The 24,478-nt window shown below is 37.1% G+C and overlaps 1 protein-coding gene across 5 annotated transcripts in view; it reads left to right on the plus strand.

The window, feature by feature from the left end:
- The window catches only part of RAPGEF2 (Rap guanine nucleotide exchange factor 2), a 341,360-nt gene that overhangs the window by 134,046 nt on the left and 182,836 nt on the right, over positions 1-24,478 (plus strand). For all 5 annotated transcript variants that reach the window (XM_043970280.1, XM_043970281.1, XM_043970282.1 and 2 more), the window contains exon 4: positions 15,087-15,170. In XM_043970280.1, coding sequence (XP_043826215.1) covers positions 15,087-15,170 — 84 coding nt within the window. The remainder of the gene's footprint in view (positions 1-15,086; positions 15,171-24,478) is intronic.

The following is a 24,478-nucleotide window of genomic DNA, read 5'->3' on the forward strand; positions in this document are numbered from 1 at the left end:
TAAAAAAAAAATCCTCATTATACATCAGTGCCCCACTATATCATGACTTGACATAATGTACCCTTCTGTCCAGTCTCAATCTGGTTTGGACTTTTTCCAAGAGCATTTACTTGCCAGAAGCAGATCCTTTAATATGAATTCACCTCTAATTTGGTCTTTTGGTATGACCCATAGAGTCTTCCACTATAGTTCTATCTGAGGATTTAAAATTTTTTCTGGTGTATGGAGTTCTTTCAAGCTTGAAAGGGAAAAAAGTGCCCTTTCTTATTTTCAAAAAAAAAAATATGATAATCTTCAGTGTCAGTATGTGACTTCTGTCTAAAGCTTTTAACAGACTCAGTCTTAGGCATAACTTGTAGTGCAGTGACCCTATCGAAGGTAATTAAGTAAGCTCTCTCTTTCTAAGTAGTATTCTTCTTTGAATAGCCCAGTGCTGCCAGTAGATGGCCTGCACAACTATCCCTTTTAAAAGAGTGTCATTCACAATTGTGTATTGGCAAAATATCAAGTTTCTCACATTTATCTATTCACACGTCAGGAAAATATTTGAAGAGCATTGATTTCATTTGCTGGCTAATACAGTCTCTTTGGACATGAAAAAGATGTTTAAAAAAATCTGTGGGCTGAAAAACTTTGACTTCAATTTACAAACAGCTTTTGGAAACTGTCTCGTCCATTGATTTCCATGACATTCCATGATCTTCATGATCCTTGCAACTACAAACATTTTCTTAGAGCTTAGTATCTGGTCTTCTTTGGTATCTTTATATTTCCTTCCCCATATTCTTATAGTTGGTATCCTAGCACACATTAGGTGATGAAATAAATATTTAGTTACTTGAACTGAATTTTCTCCTACAATAATTCAGATGATGACCTTTTGCTTGATTTTCAGTTTCAAATATACAATTGTCTCAACCTTAATCTGTCTCCAAACTGGTCCACTCCCCTAATTCCCAGTTGTTGTCCATGGGAACCAATACTTTTTTCCCCACACGGGCTCAGTACTTTGCAGTCTGTTTTGATTCCTTTATTTCTTTCAAGTGCTATATGATAGAATAGAAAGGACTTTTTCTTTGAAATCAGAGGACCTAGGTTCAAATCCCTAGTCTTCGATTCAATGCCAGTGTGACCTTATGTTCTAAATCCAGGGTCTGATCATAACAAATGTTTCTAGGCTTCATTGGCCCTTTGTCACACCCATTTTAATCTAGGCTTTCATTATCTCATTCCTGCATTACTGTAATACCATCATACTCCATCTACTACCTTCATACCATATATTGACCTTCAAAGTATCACATAATTTGCCTCTACCCTTCCTGCCCAATATTATTGCTCCCTGTTCTTCTACATATGCTTTTTACTTCTCATCAGGTTATTTTCTTGTTGATTCTCTGACTATAGTATACTTGTTTCCACCTGCTATGTTCCCCTGTTGGAATAATAATTATGTTCATATAGTCTCTTAAAATTGACAAAACTCTTTGCTCACAACAAGCCTATGAAGCAGAACAAGTAGTATTGTTCTTGTTTTATAGAAGAGGAAACTGAAGTTCACAGAGGTTTTGTTTTGTCCAAGGTCGTATACCTAGTACATTTATGAAACAGGGATTTTAATTCAGGTTTTCTGATTCCAAATCCAGTCTTCTGGGTGCTTATATTACTCACATTTTTCTTTCCATGTGTTCAGTGTAAGGAAGTTCAAGTTATGGTCAGAAAACTTTTACTTTCAACTTGGACCCTATCTGATCTACTTTTCTTTCCCCTTTCTTGCCTTCCATAGTAACATGCATTCCAGTTTTTTCACATAATTATATGGCATCATCTTCTTTAATTATTTCATGTTTCCAGGTGTTTTGTTTTTTACTAGGACATGCAGCTAGATTATGAATTTTTTGAGTCTGGGGAAATTATCTTGTCTTTAATTAATAAACAAAAATGATACTGGGGGCATGACAAAAGCTCAAGGTTGTTGAGATTCAGTAAGAGAGTACTAAATTGATTAGGAGCCAGAGGACCTGGATCCAAATCACAGTTCGACCCTTTTGGCAAGCTACTTTAGTTTTCTGGGTCTCAGTTTCCTTTTCTGTAAAATGAGGGTGTCGAACTAGAGTAGGCAGCTGTGGTGCAATGGAAAGAACCCTGGGTCTAAAATTTCAAATCATGGCTCAGATCCTGCCTTTGACAATTATTAACCTGTGTGACCTTGTATAAATCACTCAATTTATCTTCAGTTTCTTTATCTGTAAAATGAAGGTGAATGGTCCTTTCAACTATAGATCTTTGACCCTATGGTCTTTGATGATCTCTAAGGTCTCTTCCAGTTCCAAATATATTATCCTATGACTTCTTGAATTGTACAGTGATGTATATTTTGCTAGTAAAAATAGAAAGATATGGAACCCATTATTTAAAATATTGATCCTTCATTTCATTGAGTTTTAATACTATAAATCGTCATTGCCTCTATTTCCAAGAATAGAGAAGATAAATTTAGAAAATAGCTCAAAATGTTCTAAATAAGAAAATTCTGACTGAAGTCTTTTTCATGTTTCACTTGGGATCATCATACTAATTTTCATCTAGACTTCCTAAGATGATAAAAATGAATTCTCCCTGTGCTTCCATTGCATCCTGTCAAAGTGGTTCAGCAGGGCATTTAATAATGCAGCAAGGAGCTGCTGCAAATCTGTTCTGTTGCTTTTCCCCTTGCTCCCTGAAGGTGAGGCCATACCTTATAGCCAGACAGTTGGCAAAGTTCTATTGGGCTGCTGCCAGGTCTGCACTGCAGTAAATTAGGTTGCCTTGTTTATATTGTTCACTGGGAAGCTATTTTTCCATGAGCCAATGTCGGCCAGTAGGACAAATAAATTCAAGGACTTGGCAGATAGTTATTCATGGATAAACAGGTACTGAATAAAGACTTCTTAACTGAGAAGAAAAAGTTTCATTGATAGAAACATTTAGGAGTGAAATCTTAGATGCTGGGGATTTTTGCCTATTGGCATGCCATCTATATGTGCACTATGGAGAAAGCAGTTTGATTATTTTAGAGTTAATGGATTTTATTTAATTTCCTTTTTTCCCTTTGATCATTCCATTCATCAGTGTTTATAGGAAATTGGTTTTGTCTTAGAAAAATTCAAGTACTTTAGTAAGGAAAGTAATAGGAAATATTAAATTATTAGCTTTACTACATAAAAGTCATAACTGGTGGAATCTTCACAGAATTATTTTGTGTCATTTATTAGTTTCACTCAACTCCCAAATTGAGATCTATTAGAGAATATTTTTATTCTAAAGTTTTTATCCATCAGGGCTGCGATGTTGTCTTGAAATGAAATATTGCCCAGCATGGAATCCTTCCATTTGTGATGCAATATGGGAACAGCTCAGCTATATTCATCTAGTATAATCTGCCTTAACTTTAGGAAGTGACTTAAAAAAAAACCCACTATGTGTTTATAGTGGTTATGGTTATCTATTGGCTTTATAGGAAGAACACTGAAAAATTCCTCTCCATGCATTCTATTGTCTAGCTATATTAGCCTGTCTCTGGTTCCTCACATTATAGTACTCCTCAGTGCTTCTGCACTTTTGTAGTGGCTATACCTCTTTCCCCTAACTGCCCACATTCATCCCCCATCTCCCATTCCTGGAATGCACTCCTTCTTTATTTCTGCCTCTTAAAACTTCTGGTTTTCTTTAAAATTCAGGTCAAGTCTCATCTCTAGTCCTTTGCATTTTCTTCCAGGAACCAATACTTTCCTAATCTGTACTTATTTTGTATGAGCTGATTTATACACACAGACACACAAACACAGACACACACATTATAATATTAACTTATTGTGGACAGGGACTTTTTCCTCCCTTTTCTTTATATCCTCAGCTTTTAGCACCAGATAGGTATAGCACTGTAGTAAGCATTTACTAGGGGTAGGCAAAGTACACATTTACCTTGGGTCAGCAATGTCTAAGAGAGTGGCACAAAGGAGGACATTTATTATAAATATAATTAGTTCCAGAAAATTCTATTCTCCATGTCAGAAGTTATATTAAAATAAGGCAAGTTGCTTGTAGTGAAGGGCCTCTGGTCATCCAGTAACCCTTGGGGTTAGAAATGGTGTCATTTTCAGATATGGCAGAGCATATACACATTTCTTCGTTCTGATTTGTTTTTAGCCTCCTAGTTTTGTAATAACTTGATCTACATAGCAGAAATGCTTTTGAGCACTCTCTTGGTGGCTATAAAAAGTGTGGTTTTATTTGTAAGCATAAAAATACCAAGATTTTGTAAGATTCAATATCTCTAAAACTCTATATCATTTTTATTCATCATAAAACTATTTTTACAAATTCAAAACACTTTTGAGTCTTCGTATATGGATTTTATAGATAGTGCTAAAATGGTGAGACAGACTGGCACTGAGAAGAACCACTGGAGATTCAGGCAAATCTTGGTTTAAGTCTCTGTCTTGACTAACCCTGGTCAAGTCACTGTATCCTCTCTACCAGAGGGAAATTTCCAACCAAGAGTCCCCTATGTCCTGAAATTACTGATGAAGTAAAAGCAGAAATCTAAAATTAGGACTACTTGTGATGACTAGAAATTTACCTAAATCAGGCATCTCATAGAGTGAGAATCAGCTGTAAATGGATCTTATGGTGCCTGAGCCAAGGTGGTTGGAGGAAACCTAGGAAGAGACCACAAGCCATCCTAGAGAAGGGAGGAAGGTTGCCTGAGAGAAATTCCCCCGTGTGGGAATTTACTTCATTTACTGAGCACATGCGCCTTCACCTTTTTTGAACCAAGGTTCAAAGTCAGTTTTTCTATAAACTGATCTGGGTTCCTGAGTCACTGATTTCTCAAGAAAGGCATGGGAGGTGTTCCAGAGGGTATGGGAGTCATTTCTGTTGACTGTGGGGTGGGTGGAAATGTAAATGAAGAACTGAAAGAGTATTTGTGAAGGGTTTACTATATGACAAGCATGGTGCAAAGCCAGCTCCTACACTCTAAGAACTTTTCTTCTAATGGGAGAGACTGCACACATAATGAATTCATGTTCTAGGAAGGGGATCACTCTGGGCCAAAACTTATAAAGATGGTCACTGGAGTAGGGAGAATGGCATTGTCATATCTGTACTTTAGGGGGATTAATTTGACAATTGATTGGAGAGTGGACTGGAGTGCTGTGACATTTAAAAAGTTTGAGAGACATAGTTTCTGGCTAATTATTCATTTTATTAATAATGCTAGCATTTTAATAAAAGAGGCCAGTGGCACTCTCAAATACTAAAGACCCTCATGGCCACGGGTTCATAGCTTATGCTCTAGTAAAAGTAGGTATTGCAGTGGGTGGCAATTAATTCTGATTGGTTAACAAGTAATGAGAGAAAATTAACATTACAAGGAGGGGCTGGACCTATTCTAATGAACTTTGATTATGTCATTTACTTCTAAATTACCCCCAGTATTGGTCAGTCTGATCGAAGAATTTATCCCTCCCCAAACCTGAGTAGAAAGAGCAGAACGGAATTAAATTCCTTGTAAGGTGGTTTGGGGTCTGACCAAGATTGGTAAGTAATATACTTCAGAGACTGAACATTGAACTGGGGAGTGTAGAAAAAGGGGAAAATCTGGATCTCCCCAAATCATTGGTTATTAATCATAATTTCTCTCAGTTGGAAGAAACTCAAGGCAGGAAGACTAACCAGCAGGCTATAGCATAGTCCAGGTGTGGATTGAATATTCCTTTTAAGACCAGTGACAAAAATTACATGATCATGGGTCCTGAACAGAAGAGATGGAGGGGAGAAGGGGAGAAGGGTGGGAGGCTGGCCATCTTAGGCAGGAGGCAGAGAGTGAAATATGGCTGAAATAAGAAGGCAAACACTAGTGGTAGGTAGTGAGTGTGGGAGTTTGAAAGATGTAGGCAAAACCTATTGGACTTGGTTTTTGATGGTAAGGCAAAGATAATCTAGTTGTCCTGCCATGGCACGCAAGGCAGGTGGTAGTGATAATCTAAGGGGAAGGGATGGATATAGAGACAGCCCTGATGGTACAAATGTGTTGATTCCAGGGAGGTGGATGCGCGCGTGTGCGCGCACACACGTGTGTGTGTGTGTGTGTGTGTATATGTGTGTTTGTTTTTGCTATAGAAGCCTGTACGTGTGTGTGTATGTGTGTTTGTTTTTGCTATAGAAGCCTGTACCTATGGCCTGCTCAATGTGTGCTTTGTAATTAATTTGCCATTCAGTGCTTTCAGTCATGTCTGACTCTTTATGACACCCTTTGGAATATTCTGGAGTGGTTTGCCATTTCCTTCTCCAGCTCATGTTACAGATGAAGAAACTGAAGCAAATAGGGTCAAGTGACTTGTCCAGGGTCACACAGCTACCCGAGACTGAATTTGAATTGAGGAAGAAGAGTCTTCCTAATTCCAAGCCCAGTGCTCTATCCATTGCACCACCTAGCAGCCTTTCATGAATAATGGTCATGGTTTTCACAACTTAGATAAATTCCTTCTGCTTGACTTCATTGGCAGCCCTGGTGGAACCTATGAACATCCTCAAAATGTTTGTAAATACATAAAATAACATAGGTAGGATTACCAAGTGATTCAATTCTATTGAAAAACAATTATAAAAAATGAAAATATTGAATAAATCCTGAAAATATTTATTGAAAATAAAATTCAGATATTCTAGTCTAAGGACCTTTGATTCAAGGTAGAGACAGGATAATTTGGTCCACCATGCCTGTCCATCCAGTGTTACTCATGCCTACATCTTCCTATCAGTCCTCTACTAGGGTCCACGCAGTGTAGTGCACCTGCCTCTCTCTCGTTCTCTTGACACTGTACATGCCAGCAGAACCCGTTTATCCTTATCACATATTTGCATTATGTCCTGCTCTTATTTTATCTTGAGAGATAAAAGTATTGACTACTAGTTATCAGGAGTCATATGCTCAGTTTTCATTTTTGTGCCAACAGTGGCTGAATCATAACCCTAAAAAAGTCACCCCCAGATAAGATTATTTTTAAAAGCAATGTATAAAATGTAAATATGACTCATTCAATCGAGACCACTGTGATTTTATAAGATAACAGCACTGTAAATGTTATTACATGATAAACTACTTTGCAGTGTTGTGTGTTAGTAAATAATGCATTTTCCCTTCTAAATAATGACCTGGTATATTTATCTTTTTAGCATCATTTCGTATTAATGAGATACACATATTTTGGGGCTTTTTGAAGATGTTAATTATTTTGGAATTAGTCTTCTTAAGCTAATTCATTTATCTGATTAGTTTCATGGTCAATGAAAGCAAACCATTATTAAGCTCCTACTGTTGACAGGCATTGTGTTTGGCCCTGAGTAATCAAAGACAAAAAATTAAAACATTCTTGCCCTCAAGAAGCAAGAATATTGTAGCAGGAGAGAATAAATGCCCCTATATAAATGCACATAGAACATGTATAAGGAATATACAATACAACGTTGGTGCTGGTAAGGGATGGGGTGGTACAGGTAGAAAGCACCAGTTGTGGGGACTAGGAAAATCTTCTTTTAGAATGTCACATTTGAGTTGTCTTTTTTTGGGGGTGGGGGGGTGAGGCAATTGGAGTTGAGTGACTTGCCCAGGGTCACACAGCTAGTAATTGTTAAGTGTCTGAGGCTGGATTTGAACTCAGGTCCTCTTGAATGCAGGGCTGGTGCTCTATCCACTTCGCCACCACCTAGCTGCCCCTTGACTTGAGTCTTGAAGGAAAACAGGTGATATCTGCCAAGAGGCAGAGATGAGGAGGGAGTGCATTCCAGACTTGGGGGAGTTAGTGATGGGAAATGGAAGGCCATGTATAAGGAATGGTAAAAAGGTCAGTTTGGCTGGACCATAGAGTTCATGATAGGGAGTAGTATATGATAAAGCCAGAAAAGGTAAGTTGGAACTGAGTTTTGAAGTGCTTTAAACACCAGAGTTTATATTCGATATTAGAGGTAATAAGTTGCAGTGTTGGGGCAAGATCTGTGTCTTCATAAAATCATATTGGATGCATAGAGGATAGATTTAAGTAGAGATGAGATGACACAGGAATACAGTTAGGAGGCTATTGCCATACTCTAGGTGACAGGAGATGAGATGGATGTCCTGTTGGAGGAACAATTAAGAGGCCAATAATGACTGAATCATAGGATATTGGAATGGTAATAATATGTAATTAGTCTGGAAAGGTAGGGTTGGACTGGGTTGTGAAGAATTTTAAATGTTCTCTTTTTAACCCCAAGTGTATAGCTAAGCCCTTGGGAAAACTATTTTTCATCTTCCTTTGAGAAGAAAGTGAGTTCCTTGAAAATACAGCTGGTTCTCATCTCATCTTGTAACTTCTGATTTCTCTTTTCTACTTAGGTTCCTTTATTGTGAAATGATTTGAATTTTTCAAGGCCTACTCTAAACCACATTTCTTTTTTTTTAAAGTAATAAACATTTTTATCTATAGTTTTGGATTCCATTTTTTATACATGTACATGATTATGTAAAACATGTAAAATCATGTAAAATATTTTTACATGATTATGTAAAACATTACCATATTAGTCATTTTGTATAAGAAAACTTGAGGGCAGCTAGATGGCGCAGTGGATAAAGCACCTGTCCTGGATTCAGGAGGACCTGATTTCAAATTTGGCCTCAGACACTTGAGATTTACTAGCTGTGTCACCATGGGCAAGTCACTTAACCCTCATTGCCCCCACCCCCCAAAAAATGATTGAACAAGAAAACTTGAATAAAAGGAAAAAAAGAAAGTGAAGAATAGCATGCTTCAGTCTGTGTTCCATCAATATCAGTTCTTTCTTTGAAGGTGGATAGTATGCTTCATCATTAGTCTTTTGGAATTGTCTTGTTGAGAATAGTTAAGTCATTCAGTTCTTCATCAAACAATATTGTTGTCTCTGTGCACAATATTCTCTTGGTTTTGCTCATTTCAATATACATCAGTTCATACAAGTGTTTTTAGGCCTTTCTGAAATCATCTTGCCTGTCATTTTTTATAGCACAATAATATTCCATCACCATCATATACCACAGCTTTTTTAGCCATTCCCCAATTGATGGGGAATTTGATTTCCAATTTGACTTCCAATTCTTAGCCACCACAAAAAGAGCTGCTATAAATATTTTGGTACAAATGTAAAATCACATTTCTAAATTACATTGAAGTGTATTTATTATTGTTATTCTTCTAGCAATCATACTATAGCACTCATTTATTTATGTGTAGGTATGAGGTCCATGTTATTGAATTATTATTGATAAAAGAATGATACTCTGGGCAACGTTACTTGTCAAGTGACTGAAATTAAACTTGAAGTGTCCAAAAATGTTTGTTATAACACTTGTTTCCTGGAAAATTTTCACTATTATATTTCATTATTATGATCATCAGCACTGCATTGTTATCATTGATGTGGTAACACTACCATCTTGTGGACATTTAGAACATTGCTCCAAAAGTTCATTAAGCCAACTTTTAGTTTCACCAATGAAAGAATGGAGGAGATGCTTCTTTGTTGTTCCTTCTAGTGTGGCAGTATCCAGCTGTTGTGTATGTTAGACTTATAGGTTTAGAATAATTGAGACTTTGTTTCAAACCTGTTTTTGAGTGCATAATATATGCTTATTGGTCTATTAAGGTACTGGGAAAGAAATTAGACATAACCTCTGTCCACAGTGTTTATGCTTGGGAAGGCAACACTTCTGCACAAAGTAAAAATCAGTCAAAATGTTTGACCACATAGGATCATAGACTTAGACCTGAAAAGGGACTTTAGAGGCCATGTAGTCCAGCTTCTTCATTTTACAGAGGAAACTGAGTCCCAGGGTGGTGACTTCCCCAAGGTCACAAAGACAGATGTAGGCTTTGCTCCTTGGGTCTCCTGACTCCAGCATTGGTGCTTTTTTCCACTGAACACATAGGTCAATAGTTGGGGAAGGCTTCATAAAAAATGTGGGACATGAGTTGATTTTTTTTTAAAAGTCCATTAGATTTTAGATGAGCAGAGAGGTAGGGGAAATAATCCTAACACAGTCATGGAAACCGGAATGAGCATGGCACCTCTGTAAGGGAGCAGATGAGTGTCCATTTTGAGTTTAACAGAAAAATTTGTATGGGGGAACAGAGGAAGCTAAGATTGGATAGATAGCATACAGTGCTTTGAATGATAGTAGGAAGAGTTTAGACTTATTGTGATAGGTAAAAAGAGGAGTCCTTATATGCTGTTGATGGTTCAAAATATTGTACCTAATGTAATTTTATTGTAATGTTTCCATCTTTTCAAATTCTTATCTTGTTGGTAAGTTTTTAAAAGTTACATGTTTTTAAATTTAAAAATTAAATTTAATGATTTTATTGATATATTTTTTATATATAACTTTCTTTTCTGGACATAAGCTCCCCTGCCTAGAGATTCATCCCTTGTAATAAAAATAGGGGGGGAAAAAGCAGTTCAGCAAAATTCAGTACCAAGTCTTGAAAAACTTCCCTGGGTCCAAGTTTATTCATGGCAATTTTCTAGTTTTTGGCCCATACTCCTCCCTCCCTGCCCACCCCTGCTCTTCCTTCCCACTTTCTCTTTTCCTCTCTTCTCCATCCCTCCTTATCTTTTATATAGCTATCACCTTCAAATTGAACTTGAATTGGTACAGTTCTGAAATCTGTCCTTTCACCGTTCTCTCTTACCTGTCTGTGTACAGACTCCAAATCATCTCTGTGAATTGCCCTACCTTGCTTATGTATGCTTTATGACCAAATTTTCATCAATTGTCCATAGTCAGAAAACTTGTGCTTTCCAACCCCCCCCCCAAATCATGGAGCAGCTCTAGTGTTTATATCACTTCAGTGTATTGTGCTATAGCTTGTCACTTTCAAAACTAACAACTGTTATCTAGTGTGAGTAACTTTTTCTCTTAGAAATAGAGCAAAAATAAACTCAGCAATAAATAGTTCCATGTGAAAGGGCAGTACTTTCAAGGGACAGCACTTTATACATGCATCTTTTATCACAGTAAAACCTAAGGTTTTTTGTTTGTTTGTTTTAAATTTTGGTCTGCTTTGCCTATCTTAATTTTTATCCTTAGCATTGACAGACACCCTTACTCCCCCATCCCTAATTATAAAAGTATAAGTTTTCATCATAGTCTTTTATTTTTTCAGATTTTCCTTTGTCAAATTCAAGGCTAAGGTAAAATCTTAGTTCTACTGGTTTCCTGCTTCTATTTCCTTGTGGCAGGATAAAGCTTAGTAGTTGCTTATGATCATTTCTTCTTCCTCCTCTTCCTTTTCCTTTTTTTCCTCCTCCTCTTCCTCCTCTTCTTTTGGGGATCAGAGGTTGGGTAGCAGTTGATGCAGATGATTTTCCATGTGTAATTTCTTTTGTTGCATATTTTCTGTATTTCTTACCGCCTACCCAGTTTGTTCCTTTCCTTTTCAATAGCTTTGTCACTTATTGTCATTTTAATTAAATTAAAAAAAACTAATGAACATGGCAGTACATATCTTTATTAGAATTTAATAATATTGCTGTCACCTTTGGTTAAGAAAGATAGGTGGGCTATATTTTCTTGAATGTTGACCTATGTTGTTTGAAAATAAAGTCATAATTGAAAAACTGTGATAAAGTGAAGCAAGTTGCTATTATGGGTGGTCACCTGTGGTACCTTTTCTCCTTGCTTCTTGTATTTAAAAAAATAACAACAACATAGGGGCAGGGAGAATGAAGTTATATATTTTGGAGATATGTTTCCAAAGATGTAGGTTGGGATAAAAGGGGCTAATTTGTAATGAGCATTAGTAAAACATTCTTTAGGAAAGGAGTTAGAAAAATGATGGCCCACTAGGTATTCATTCTAAGTAGCAGCTAGGTGGTGTAGTAGATAGAGCCCTGTCCTTGAGATAAGGAAGATTCATCTTCATGAGTTCAATTCCAGACTCTGACACTTAATAGCCATGTGACCATGGGCAAGTCATTTAACCCTCTTTTCCTCAGTTTCTTCATCTGTACAATGAGCTGGAGAAAGAAATGGCAAACTACTCCAGTATCTTTGCCAAGAAAACTCTAAATGGGGTCACAAAGAGTTGGACAGAACTGAACAAGAATATATGTATTCATTCTGTTGAACCTAGAAAAAAGATATAAAATGCTTCAAAGTTATTTATACAACAATGTAACACAATATTTATTAAATACATATTGTGGGGGCAGCTAGGTGGCACAGTGGATAGAGCACTGGCCCTGGAGTCAGGAGTACCTGAGTTGAAATCTGGCCTCAGACACTTAACACTTACTAGCTGTGTGACCCTGGGCAAGTCACTTAACCCCAATTGCCTCACTTAAAAAAACAAACAAAACATATGGTGATTGTGCATTGTGGAAATTTATTTTGATTTGGGGACCCTACCTTTAGGCTGAGATTAGAAAGTCTTAGGCCCTCAAACAGGAGGAGAGACAGACAAGATTAAGGGGGGAACAGCTGACTAGAGGAGGAAGGAGACTAGAGGGAGACGGACTAGGAAAAGAAGACTGGAGGACGGACTAGAGGGGAGTGCAGACCAGGACGGAGGAGAGTTCAGTTCGGAAAAGGAGAAACGGGGCTGACAAGGTTACAGGCCTTAATACAAACCAGGGAAAGTGTAACGTGCCCTGAGGCCAGAGGCAGCTAAGGCCCTTATTGTATTCAAGAAGTTCTTCAAGGCACAGCAGGTGCCAGGGTGCAGCAGGTGCGAAAGAGATAGTGGAAAGAGACCACAGGAAAACAGTCAGGTTGTACACTTTATTTCCCTGTATTCCTAAATTGAAATAGTATCTCATGAATAGAGTCTGCTTTGATTATTTAGTTAAGAGGCTTCTTAATCCTGTGCTTATCAATTTGGGAGTGGAGCAGTGTGGTGGAACTTTATAAATGGCCCACATTAAATTAACGAAGTCAGATAGCCAAATAGTCAACAGTCCCCAGATTAGTCCTCCAGTCAGTTTAGCCCCCAAATTTAAGCTAGTCCATTTAAAAATATTTCAACAGCATGTATAACCTATATCAGTTTGCTTACTGTTGAGGGGAGGGAGGGAAAAATTTGGAACTCAAAATCTTATTAAAAATGAATGTTGGGGGGGCGGCTAGGTGGCGCAGTGGATAAAGCACCGGCCCTGGATTCAGGAGTTCCTGAGTTCAAATCCGGCCTCAGACACTTGACACTTACTAGCTGTGTGACCGTGGGCAAGTCACTTAACCCCCACTGCCCCGCAAAAAAAAAACCAAAAAAACAAAAAAACAAAAAAAAATTGAATGTTGGGGGAGCAGCTAGGTGGCACAGTAGATAAAGCATCGGTCCTGGATTCAGGAGAGCCTGAGTTGAAATCTGGCCTCAGACACTTGACACTTACTAGCTGTGTGACCCTGGGCAAGTTACCTAACACTCATTGCCCCAGCCCCTCCAAAAAAAATAAATGTTGAAAATTGTCTTTCCTTGTAATTGGGGAAAATTTAAATACTATTAAAAACATCACGTACATCACTTAAAATGAAATAACTGAAGTTTTAGACCATTTCATTTTTAGTGTCTTTGCATGTGTCAACTTAGTATTAGATACTTATAGTATATCTAAGGCAGGAATTCTTAATCTGGGATCTACAGATAGATTTTAGGGGCTCCATAAACTGGATTGGAAAAATTGCATTTTTGTTTCAATATAATTGTTTTCTTTTGTAATCCTATTTTATTTTATGTTTTTAAAAATGTTTTTTTGAGAAAGGGGTCTATAGGTTTTACCAGACTGCCAAAGTAGTCCATAACCCCGCAACAATTAAGAACTCCAGATCTAAGGAATAGGTATTTTTCTGCTGGGTGGAAACTTTTTTTTTTTGGTGAGGCAATTGGGGTTAAGTGACTTGCCCAAGGTCACAGAGCTGGTAAGTGTCAAGTGTCTGAGGCCGGATTTGAACTCAGGTCCTCCTGACTCCAGAGCCAGTGCTTTATCCACTGTGCCATCTAGCTGCCCCCAGGTGGAAATTTTAATTTTTTAAAAACTCCTAAAAATCTTTAACCGTTTTATAGGTAAATTTTACAAATTTGATTCCAGTTGTTAGTGTATGACTTTCATCTGTAGTTATATATGAGTTTTTCAGTTGTTTGGAAGACAAGTTGCTAGAGTTCTGTAATTTGGAATCAGGGAGACCTGGTTGTGAATAGTGTTTTGATCCATCAGTCTCTAGCAGAGCATGAGGCAGTGCAGTGTGAAAGAAAGAACGTTAGATCTGGCATTGGAGGTTCAAATCTTCTCCCTCCTAATGTCATCTAGGACAAACTGCTTAACCTCTCTGGTCTTCAGTCAAATGATAGCATTGGATTAGATGACCCTGAGTCCCTTTCTAGTTCTCAGCCTTGGCTTTTTTAAAATTAAAATTTCTATATATAAAAAAAGAATTATTCCTTAGATCATGAGTTCTTGAGCCTGGTTTTATACATATATACACATACACACATATACATGTTCATACATATAGAGCATGTATATATATGTATATATTTTTAGATATATATAATATTTTCCCAAGAATTTTACAGACATTAAGGAAAACAAAGAAGCATTTTGACAAAAAATATGAGAGACATAGTTTCTGGGTAATGTAATCATTTTATTAATAAGGCTAACAGGTTATTAATAAAAGGATGGTCAATGGCTGTCTCCCTCAGACCAAAGAGCAAAATCAAGGTGGACTCAGTTTATATACCCTTCTAACTGTAGGTGGTCCATCAAATAGAATCAAATCAAATTGATTGACATGATTGAATGTGGGTTATATTAAAATGAGTTCTTAGGATACTTGACTTAGGTCACTCTAATCTTGGTCAAAAAGATATCAGAGAAGGAATGTAGATCCCACCCAAGTTGATCCTATCTATGTTTAATTATTCTTAAAGTAATACAGGAAATGGAAATTTGATGTGCTGTGTATTGATCTTTTTTTTCCTGTCTCATTTTAAGATGGCCATCTAATTATTTTCTTGTCTTCCTTTCAGTCCTGATGATATTGGTACCTGTTGGTATATCCTTCTGTCTGGCTCGGTGTTCATTAAGGAGTCCATGTTTCTCCCAAGGAGCAGGTACTGTATGCCTATTCTTTAATAGCTTACTGAGGAAGAGTGAATTTTAGAGCTATGGTTTCCCATTTATCTTTTTCTTTTCTTTTCTTTTTTTTTTTGTGAAGCAATTGGGGTTAAGTGACTTGTCCAGGGTCACACAGCTAGTAAGTGTCAAGTGTTTGAGGCCAGATTTGAACTCAGGTACTCCTGAATCCAGGGCCGGTGCTCTATCCACTGTGCCACCTAGCTGCCCCTCCCATTTATCTTTGATGTCAGAACATAATCATAATTTCAGATATTTCCTATTTTAATACAGTCTTTTACTAAAAGTGAATTTTATAAGGCTAGAGGAAGTTAAATTTAGATCTTGATTTCATTCACTCACTCATTCATTCACTTATTTATCTATCTATTCATTTATTTATTTGTTTCCACAATCCAACCATTTCTATGCCTCCCCATCCCCATCCCCAACACACATGCACACATCAACTAAATACATAATTTTTCCTTTCTTAATTAATATATCAGTTAATATCATGTTGGTCTAATGATGTGTTAAGTAACTAAAGTTGTTGTTTATAATTCCTTAGCTTTTTAATCTTTATAGCACAATTCAAGTCAACAAATATTTAGTGAATGCATATGATCAAGTTTGTTTAAAAAAAGAAAGTCATTGTTGCTAATTTCCATAAATGTAAAATGAATTATTTGGTGTAGAAAAATATGCAACAAATTAATTGCACATTTATTTATTAGATATGCATCCCACTAAAATCACCCACTATTCCCATTTCAGTTCAATAAACATTAAGTGCCTAATATGCTCCAGGCACCATGCTAGGCACAGTGATTATAAAAACAAAGTCCCTGGCCTCAAAGACCCTATATTTCCCAGGGGAGGAGGAAAACACATACACAGATAATGCATATAAATCACATACTGTGAGAAATCGGACCTGTTTTGAAGAATTGAAAATCTTTGTAGTGATGACTTGTTCATATTGTGTGTTGGTAAGAAGGCTTATTGTATGGAGCATATTTTATTTCTCATAAGTAGGCATTTGAGTACATGGTGGTTAATTTGTTTTTAATATGATTCTTATACTAAATCCTAAGCAGTTTTAAAATTTTTGATCCTTGGAAGAGAGGAAAAAATAGGACTAGGAAGAGGCAAGTTTAGCAATCACATAGTCTGCGAGTGCAAGGGGATTCATTAATCAGTTAATCAGCAATCATTTGTTAAGCAACTGTTGTGTGCCACCCAGTATGCTGAGTGTATAGAGGCAAAAATGATGCAACCCCTCCCTTCAAGCAACTTACTTTCAGTTGAGGGTGACAGCATTTTCTTTGTTTCTGTTTGTTTGTTTGTTCCTTTCTTTATTTGTCTCTTTGTTCCTTCCTTCCTTCCTATCTTATCTATCCATCTATCTATCCATTCATCTATCCATCTATCTATCCATCTACCTACCTACCTACCTAGAATAATTACAAACAGAATAAATGCAAATAAATCCAAGCTAGTTAGGGAAGCAACACATTTTAGTTTGATTAGCTTGTGAGGTCCATGTGTCTGGCTGGTTAGTGCACTAGATAGAGTGCTGGACCTGGAGTCAGGGAGACCTGAGTTTAAATCCATCTCAGATACTTATTAGCTCTGTGACCCTGGGTAAGTTACTTAACAACTTTCTGCCCGAGGTTTTTCACCTATATAATAGGGATTATAGTATAATAACACTTTCCTCTTAGGGTTGTTGTAAGAATTGGTTGAGAAGGGCAGCTAGGTGGCACAGTGGATAAAGCACTGGCCCTCAATTCAGTTGGAACTGAGTTCAAATCTGGCCTTAGACATTTGACACTTACTAGCTGTGTAACCTTGGGCAAGTCACTTAACCCTCATTCTCCCCCCTCCCTCCCCAATATATATTGAGATAATAATGGTAAAGCACTTTACAAACTTCAAAGTGCTATTCAGTGGTAGGGATGAGGAGGAGGAAGGAGGAGGATGAAAGGCTAGGATTATTATCTAAAGTCACCAGTATCCTGTATAAGGAAGAGCACACCCTAAGTGCTTAATAAACTTTTTTTTTTTTTAGTGAGGTAATTGGGGTCAAGTGACTTGCCCAGGGTCACACAGCTAGTAAGTGTTAAGTGTCTGAGGCGGGATTTGAACTCAGGTACTCCTGAATTCAGGGCTGGTGCTTTATCCACTGCACCACCTAGCTGCCCCATAAACTTTTAAAAAAATTTTTTGAGGCAGTTGGGGTTAAGTGACTTGCCCAGGGTCACATACCTAGTGAATGTCAAGTTCCTAGGCTGGATTTGAACTCAGGTCCTCCCAAATCCAGGGCAGGTACTTTATCCACTGTGCCACTTAGCTGCCCCACTTAATAAACTTTTGCTAAATTTATGGAAGGGAATTAATTATTTTTTTTTAGTGAGGCAATTGGGGCTAAGTGACTTGCCCAGGGTCACACAGCTAGTAAGTGTTAAGTGTCTGAGGCCAGATTTGAACTCAGGTGCTCCTGAATCCAGGGCCAGTGCTCGATCCACTGCACCACCTAGCTGCCCCGGAATTAATTTTTAATGCCAGAAATCTATGATTTTCACGGCAGGTTAATAATTATTGTGTAAAAAGTTTCAATGTTACAACGAAGACTCAAAGCCCCTTGTAAGCATTAACCTGCATTGGGGCTATAATTTTGTTGTATCAAAGAGGTTCGTTTGTTTTTTGTTTTTTGTTTTTTTGTGAGGCAATGAGGGTTAAGTGACTTGCCCAGGGCCACCAGCTAGCAAATGTCAAGTGTCTGAGGTTGGATTTGAAGTCAGGTCCTCCTGAATCCAGGGCCAGTGCTTTATCCACTGTGCCACCTAGCTGCCCCCAGGGCTATAATTTTGAAATCCAAGGGATAGAATTTCTAAAACCTTGCCTTGACCAAGCAAGTTATCCTGCCTTCTGGGTAGGGCATATACTTAGAAATGATTTTTATTGGCAAGAAATTGGGCTTTGTATCACTCATGAAACTGTTTATGGCTAGCCTTGAGGAGACAGTTGATGAGGTGAAGTACCTATTCTCTAAGCAAACATTTCCTAGGGCTTGCTTTAGGGAAGGTAGGATACAGCAAGGGAGGGTGCTGCTCTTGGGACCCACCGAATCCTCTTCTTTAAATTTTCTGAATTGTTAAGACTTAAGTTTCACTGCAACTCAAGGGAACTCAGGAAGTGTCACATCTCAGTAGTATGGGTCTCACTTGTCCCCATTGTATCTTGCTGTCATTTCTTCACAAAGTTTTGCATATTTTACTAAGTTGTACTTCAATAATTCAGGGCTTCTGTGGTTTTAAAGATGTTGCTAATCCCTCCACCAGAGCAGATCACATCCTATGTAAATCTTAGCCAAGGTGCTGTTGACCTTCCTCATAAAAGGTTCTTAACTTTTTTATTTTTTATTTTATGCCATCATGGACCCATTTGACAGTGTGGTGAAGCCCACTGACCCCTTTTCAGGATAATATTTTGAAATACATAAAATATATAGGATGACAAAGGATACCAATTATAATAGAAACAAAAACACACTATATGATGAATTCATAGACCCTCTTCCTCCTGAAATCTACCCTCTGACCCTTGAGGTTCTAAAGTCCTCAAGTTAAAAGCTTCTGCTCTAGGTCTAGAAACATTATTTGGGTATCACTATAACATGTGAACCAGTCATCTCTTAGCTCTTGCACCTTGCTAAATGATTGACTCACTTCATATTCTAGTTATACATTTCTTTGGTATCTTTTATTCCTCTTTGTGTCTTCCATTTAGCATTGATAATAAACTATAGCTTCTTTATTTCCACCATGTGCCTCTTTACTTACCATTGGGTGAACTATAATCATGATTATGATCATTTATTTATTGGTGAGGTGATGGGGTTAAGTGACTTGCTCACCATCACACAGCTAGTAAGTGTCAAGTGTCTGAGGCTGTATTTGAACTAAGGTCCTCCTGACTCCAGGGCCAGTGGTCTATCCATTGCATCACTTAGCTGCCCCCAATTATGATTCTTTGTAGATTATTCCATGATTTTTAGCCACATAGCATCCCTGGAATAATATTGCTATATTTAAAATGTGGGTTTTTTTAAGCTAGTAGTAACTGAAATTATTATACGGTTTTTCAAATGCAGTCCAGACTATTGTCTTTCCCTATTCAATTCTTCATTGTCCAGCCATGGTATTTATAGAAATTATATGTATTGGTGGACTAGCTCTATAAGATGTCCATACAACCATATATCATGGTTTGCGACACTGGTGTAATCCATCAATGGGATTTTTCCTTGTTAGATAGTAAGGCTTACCTCTTCTTGTGATGGTTGACATCAGTTTCATGTGAAATCATCTTTTTAAAAATTCTGTTGTTATGGAAATGCTTGTTTTATTTAATAAGTTAAAAAGAAAATAAATATCTATGGCTATGAATGACCTTTATATTTTTCTTTTGTTAACTACATTTAATTTTTTTATTTCTTATTTTTGAGTTCTAAATCCTCTCCCTCCTTCCCACCCCCTTTTCCATCCATTAAGAAGGTAAGCAATATATATCAATTGTAAATGTAAAGTCATGCAAAATATTTTTCTTATTAGCCATGTTGCCAAAAAACCCCAAAGCAATCCCAACCAGGATAAAAAAGAAAGAAATATAAAGTTTAAAAAGCATGCTCTGATCTACACTGAGTATTCTTCATCTCTCTCTCTGGAGATGGATAGCATTTTTAAAGGTCCTTTGGAATTGTCTTGAATTATTGTATTGATCAGAGGATCTAAGTCTTTCACAGTTGATCATTATTACAATATTTCTGTTACTGTGTAAAATATTTTTCTGGCTCTGCTCACTTCACTTTGCATCATTTAGCATAAGCCTTCCCAGTTTTTCTGAAACCTTCCTGCTCATCATTTCTTGTAGCACAATAGTATTCCATCAAAATCATATACCACAACTTATCCAGCCATTCCCCAATTGATGTACATTCCCATAATTTCCAATTCTTTGCCACCACACACAAAAAAATCTGCTATAAATATTTTTGTATATATAGTTCCTTTTCCCTTTTTTGATTTCTTTGGGATACAGACCTAGTAGTGGTATTGCTCTATCAGTGAGTATGCACAGTTTTACAGCCTTTTGGACATAGTTTCAAATTATTCTCCAGAATGGTTGGACCAGTTCACAACTTCACCAACATTGCATGAATGTACCTCTCTTTCCACATTCCTTTCAGCATTTATAATTTTCCTTTTCTGCCATGTTAGCACATCTGATGTGTGAGGTGGTACCTCGGAGTTGATTTAATTTGCATTTCTCTAATTGATAGTGTTTTAGAGCATTTTTTCCCATGTTACCTTTGATATCTTCTGCAAATTGAGTGGCCTGTATTTTTCAGGATTCTGCTTTGGCAAGTTTAATATGGTTGGATAAGTCATTTCTTTAATCATTAGACCTGAGTTTCCCATCTAACAAAACATCCTAAGGTATACAGAGGCATCTCTTTTCTGCTCTCTGTAGCTTCTTTCTCTCCTTTTTGTGATTCACCTGTGGAAGGCATGTAGGGGCCCAGGTGAGGCTGTGTAGGAATGCACCCAGAGTTGTCTGTGGTTCATCAGCAGAAAATGTAGGGAGACAATTTAATCATGAGGAGGTCATCATGTTCTTAGCCTAGGGAGAATATTGTTTCTTTCTCATCCTCTTCCTCCTTCTCCTTCTTGCTCTCCTCCTCCTCCCTCCGATTTGGAAGGAAGTATTTATGCAAGCAAAAACAAGGGATTGATGCCATGAAACAGTAGAGAATTCTGTAGCAATTCCCCCCCCCCCCCATATTCCAATAACCATCCACTCACAAACTAACACCTCTGCTTTGGTAACCTCCAGAGAAACATTCTGATGTTGAGATCACTGTCACTTCCTAAATGCTAAAAAGGAGTTGAAGTTACAAAAGTCCTTTTGTCAGGGACATGTTTGCATTTAGTTGTTTTGCGGGGAGATTTAAGTTACTCATTTCTCCTACTCTCAATGTCAAATGTTTGCAAGTCAGTAACTTTCACAGAATACCAAGGAGGTAATAGCTGTAAAGACTTAATGACAAGCTAGCTCTATTTATATGGTATCCCTCCATGTTGCATCTGGTGACATTTATTACATCCACACTGTAGTTTTAGCTTTATTTTGAGGTGGGGCTCTAGAAATATTACCCTAATTAGAGAGTAAAACTGGTGTTTCATTACTACGATACTGTATCAACATGTTCATGATCTGTACATCTTCATTCTTCCCAAATATAAGGCAGCTTGAGCTAGTCTCAAATTAGGCGTTATTATCTGTCAGTTGGCTATGCAGAAAATGTGGTTTACAATTGATACTTCAAAGGCAAATACTTTTGGGGGTGACTTGTATATGGAGGAAACAAGTAGTTAGTCTTCTGAATAGTTGAGCTCATTTTGCTTCATCTTCCACATTATGCTTTCAAACAATCTTGAAGTAATCTTGAATAACTTGTTTATGATGTAATATTTTCCCAGATGATCTTCATAAAGCTATTCTAGCACTTGGGCTCATGAAATCAAGCTGACATTATCTTATAGAAAAATCTTTATTTATTATTTTTTTTGGTGGCTTCCACATTTCTTTAGCAAATGATCCAAATGGTTGTTGGATACTGCATCAGTTCTTTGAACCTAATTATTTTTAAAGGAATGAAAACCAGCTTTTCATATCTTTTTTCTTTTTTAAATGTGAATGAGCTCTTGATTTTCTATGTAGCTTGTGTGTATTTTATGCATTAGGTTTTAAATGTAGCAATGTATAAGTTTGATTGCATTTATCAAAAGCTTGAAAGGAAACAGATTGAACACTAACTAAATCCTGAGAATATAAAACTAAGAAAAGGATGGTGTAGTAGTAAAAAAGTACTGGTTTAAGAGAAAAAAATCCCTGGTCTTTTGCCATGTGTGTGTCTCAAATTGTAGGTGGTACAAATAGATCTAACGGGATAAGTCATTTTGCCTGAGTAAGTCTGAATTTTCTTATATCCCAAAAAGGGGGTTAGGTTAGCAGAGGTTACTAGGAGATTGTCTACCAGATGATTTTGTTTTTGCCAGAGAAACTCATGAAGATCATAAAGAAAATGTGACCTGGGTTCCTTCAGAGGACTCATACTGATGAAACTATAGCAATTTTGAACTGTTAGGTACTAATAATTATATGAAGAGTTCACATTTTTGTAACTGTATAGAGTCCATAAAGCACATTACTTACAACCCTGTGAGCTGTGTAGTATAACTGTTACTGTCTCTACAGAAGAAAAAAACTGAGCTTCAGTGAAGTTAAATAACATGTTGACAGACACATGGTTCACAAGTGGCAGAATTGAGACTAGAACCCATATTCAGTGTCCTATTATAAAAAGCAAAATTAGACATTCATGGAATTTTGCAACTGAAAGGAAAGCATTTTACTAGACAATGATGTAATGTATTCCAGCCCCTAGGAATGTCTTGGATGAAGGTGTGAAGGTAGGAGGAGGTAGGAAGGAGGGGAAAAAAATCAGCTAGTGGTCCAACCTGGTTAGAACTTGGAGTATTTGAAGTGCGGTACATGCATTAAAGCTAGAAAGGTAATTTGGAGCCAAGGCAAAGACATCTGTGTTGTATTCTAATCTAAAGACAAGTGAGAGCCAGTGAAGGGTTTTAAGCAATAATATGAAATAGTCAAAGTAGGGGGAAGCTAGGTGTCAGAAGATAAAGCACCAGCCCCAGATTCAGGAAGATCTGAGTTCAAATCCAGCCTCAGACACTTGACACTTACTAGCTGTGTGACCCTGGGCAAGTCACTTAACCCTCATTGCCCTGCCAAAAAAGAAAAGAAAAGAAAAGAAAAAAAAGAAAAAATTCAAAGTATAGGATGTGGACGTGAGTGAAGATTGGAAGGTAAGAAACAATAGGTAGGGATGGGAAGCAGCCTGGCTAGAACATAGGTATCATCTGGGGAGTAGTTAGTCAATTTGGTTACAAAACTACTGGTTGGCGCTGATGGTAGGTAACAGCAAGTGAAGCAAGATACAGGACCTATTTACTGAAATGTCTAGTTCAGTTAGGAAGTGATAGGGATAGTTTACTAAGTCAGGACTTAAGTGACATTGTCAAAAACCTATGAGAAATTCATATATGACTTACTTTGACAACACTGGACTATGTCCATTGAAAATTAGTGTTTCCACATCATTGGCATCAAATAATTCTCCAACTTAAAAATTAAAATTGTGTTATAGCGCTATTACTAATCACACTTTAAATTAGAGCTGGCAGCTATAATGAGGATAAGTGTGGAAACAAGACATTTAACTAATCAGTTCTGAAAGGCAGAAACACCATTCACATTATGATTCAAATGACAAACATTGAACGACTTGAGTATAAAAATTGGTAGTTTGTTTTATGATTGCCAATGCTGCATGATAAGTTAATTGATCTCTAGAAGAGATAGCCAGTTATTTAGTAATCAAAGGAGAAAAAATACAACAAAGACTTTGTTCATGGTAGAGAACTTAATATGTAAGTATCCTTATTCCCAGGTAATTTGTTATGCAAAACTAAGAATTTACAACATCACACAAAGCAAATCCTCCCTCCCCCACTCCCCCACGGGTGAAATTTCAAATTCAGGGCATTTTCATGAAGAAGCACCATATTTGCTCAATATTCTACATTCCCTATCCCCCCTACATTTGGTTTATAATAAAATATGAATGCAAGCTGTACTTATTGTTACTTATCTAACATACATGTGTTTGTCTCTGATTTTAACAGTGTAGCACATATTTGGGGCTGATATTTTTTTCCATCAACATGGATATTATGTTAGCATGAGAAAGCCAGACAAAAAGAAACAGAGGTATAACCTGTAGTCAGGATCTTCTTAGTCTTAGGAAAAATACTAGAATAGGTCTTGGGAGGCAGGAATTAGACCTCTTTTCTTCACCAAAAGTTTTCTACTTAGTATACCACTGACCCTGAATATGCATATTCTTGACAAAAACCCCACAGGCTTTGCAAATGTTTACTCCTCCCCACTTTTTCCTTGCATTGGCTATGAGTGATCCTTGTTCTAATGAATTCGTTTCTGTAAACTTTTGGTGCCTCCATTTTTGTGAGAATGGGGTTAACACACACACATTATCTAGTGGCTTGTGCAGTGTTTATTACTCATGGACATAAGTGTGATTTATGAGATGACTAAATTTGTTATTGAAATATTTAGTTGGATGTGTCAAACCACTAGT

The sequence above is a fragment of the Dromiciops gliroides genome, chromosome 6 (genome assembly GCF_019393635.1).
Source record: "Dromiciops gliroides isolate mDroGli1 chromosome 6, mDroGli1.pri, whole genome shotgun sequence".
Classification (NCBI taxonomy): Eukaryota; Metazoa; Chordata; class Mammalia; order Microbiotheria; family Microbiotheriidae; genus Dromiciops; species Dromiciops gliroides.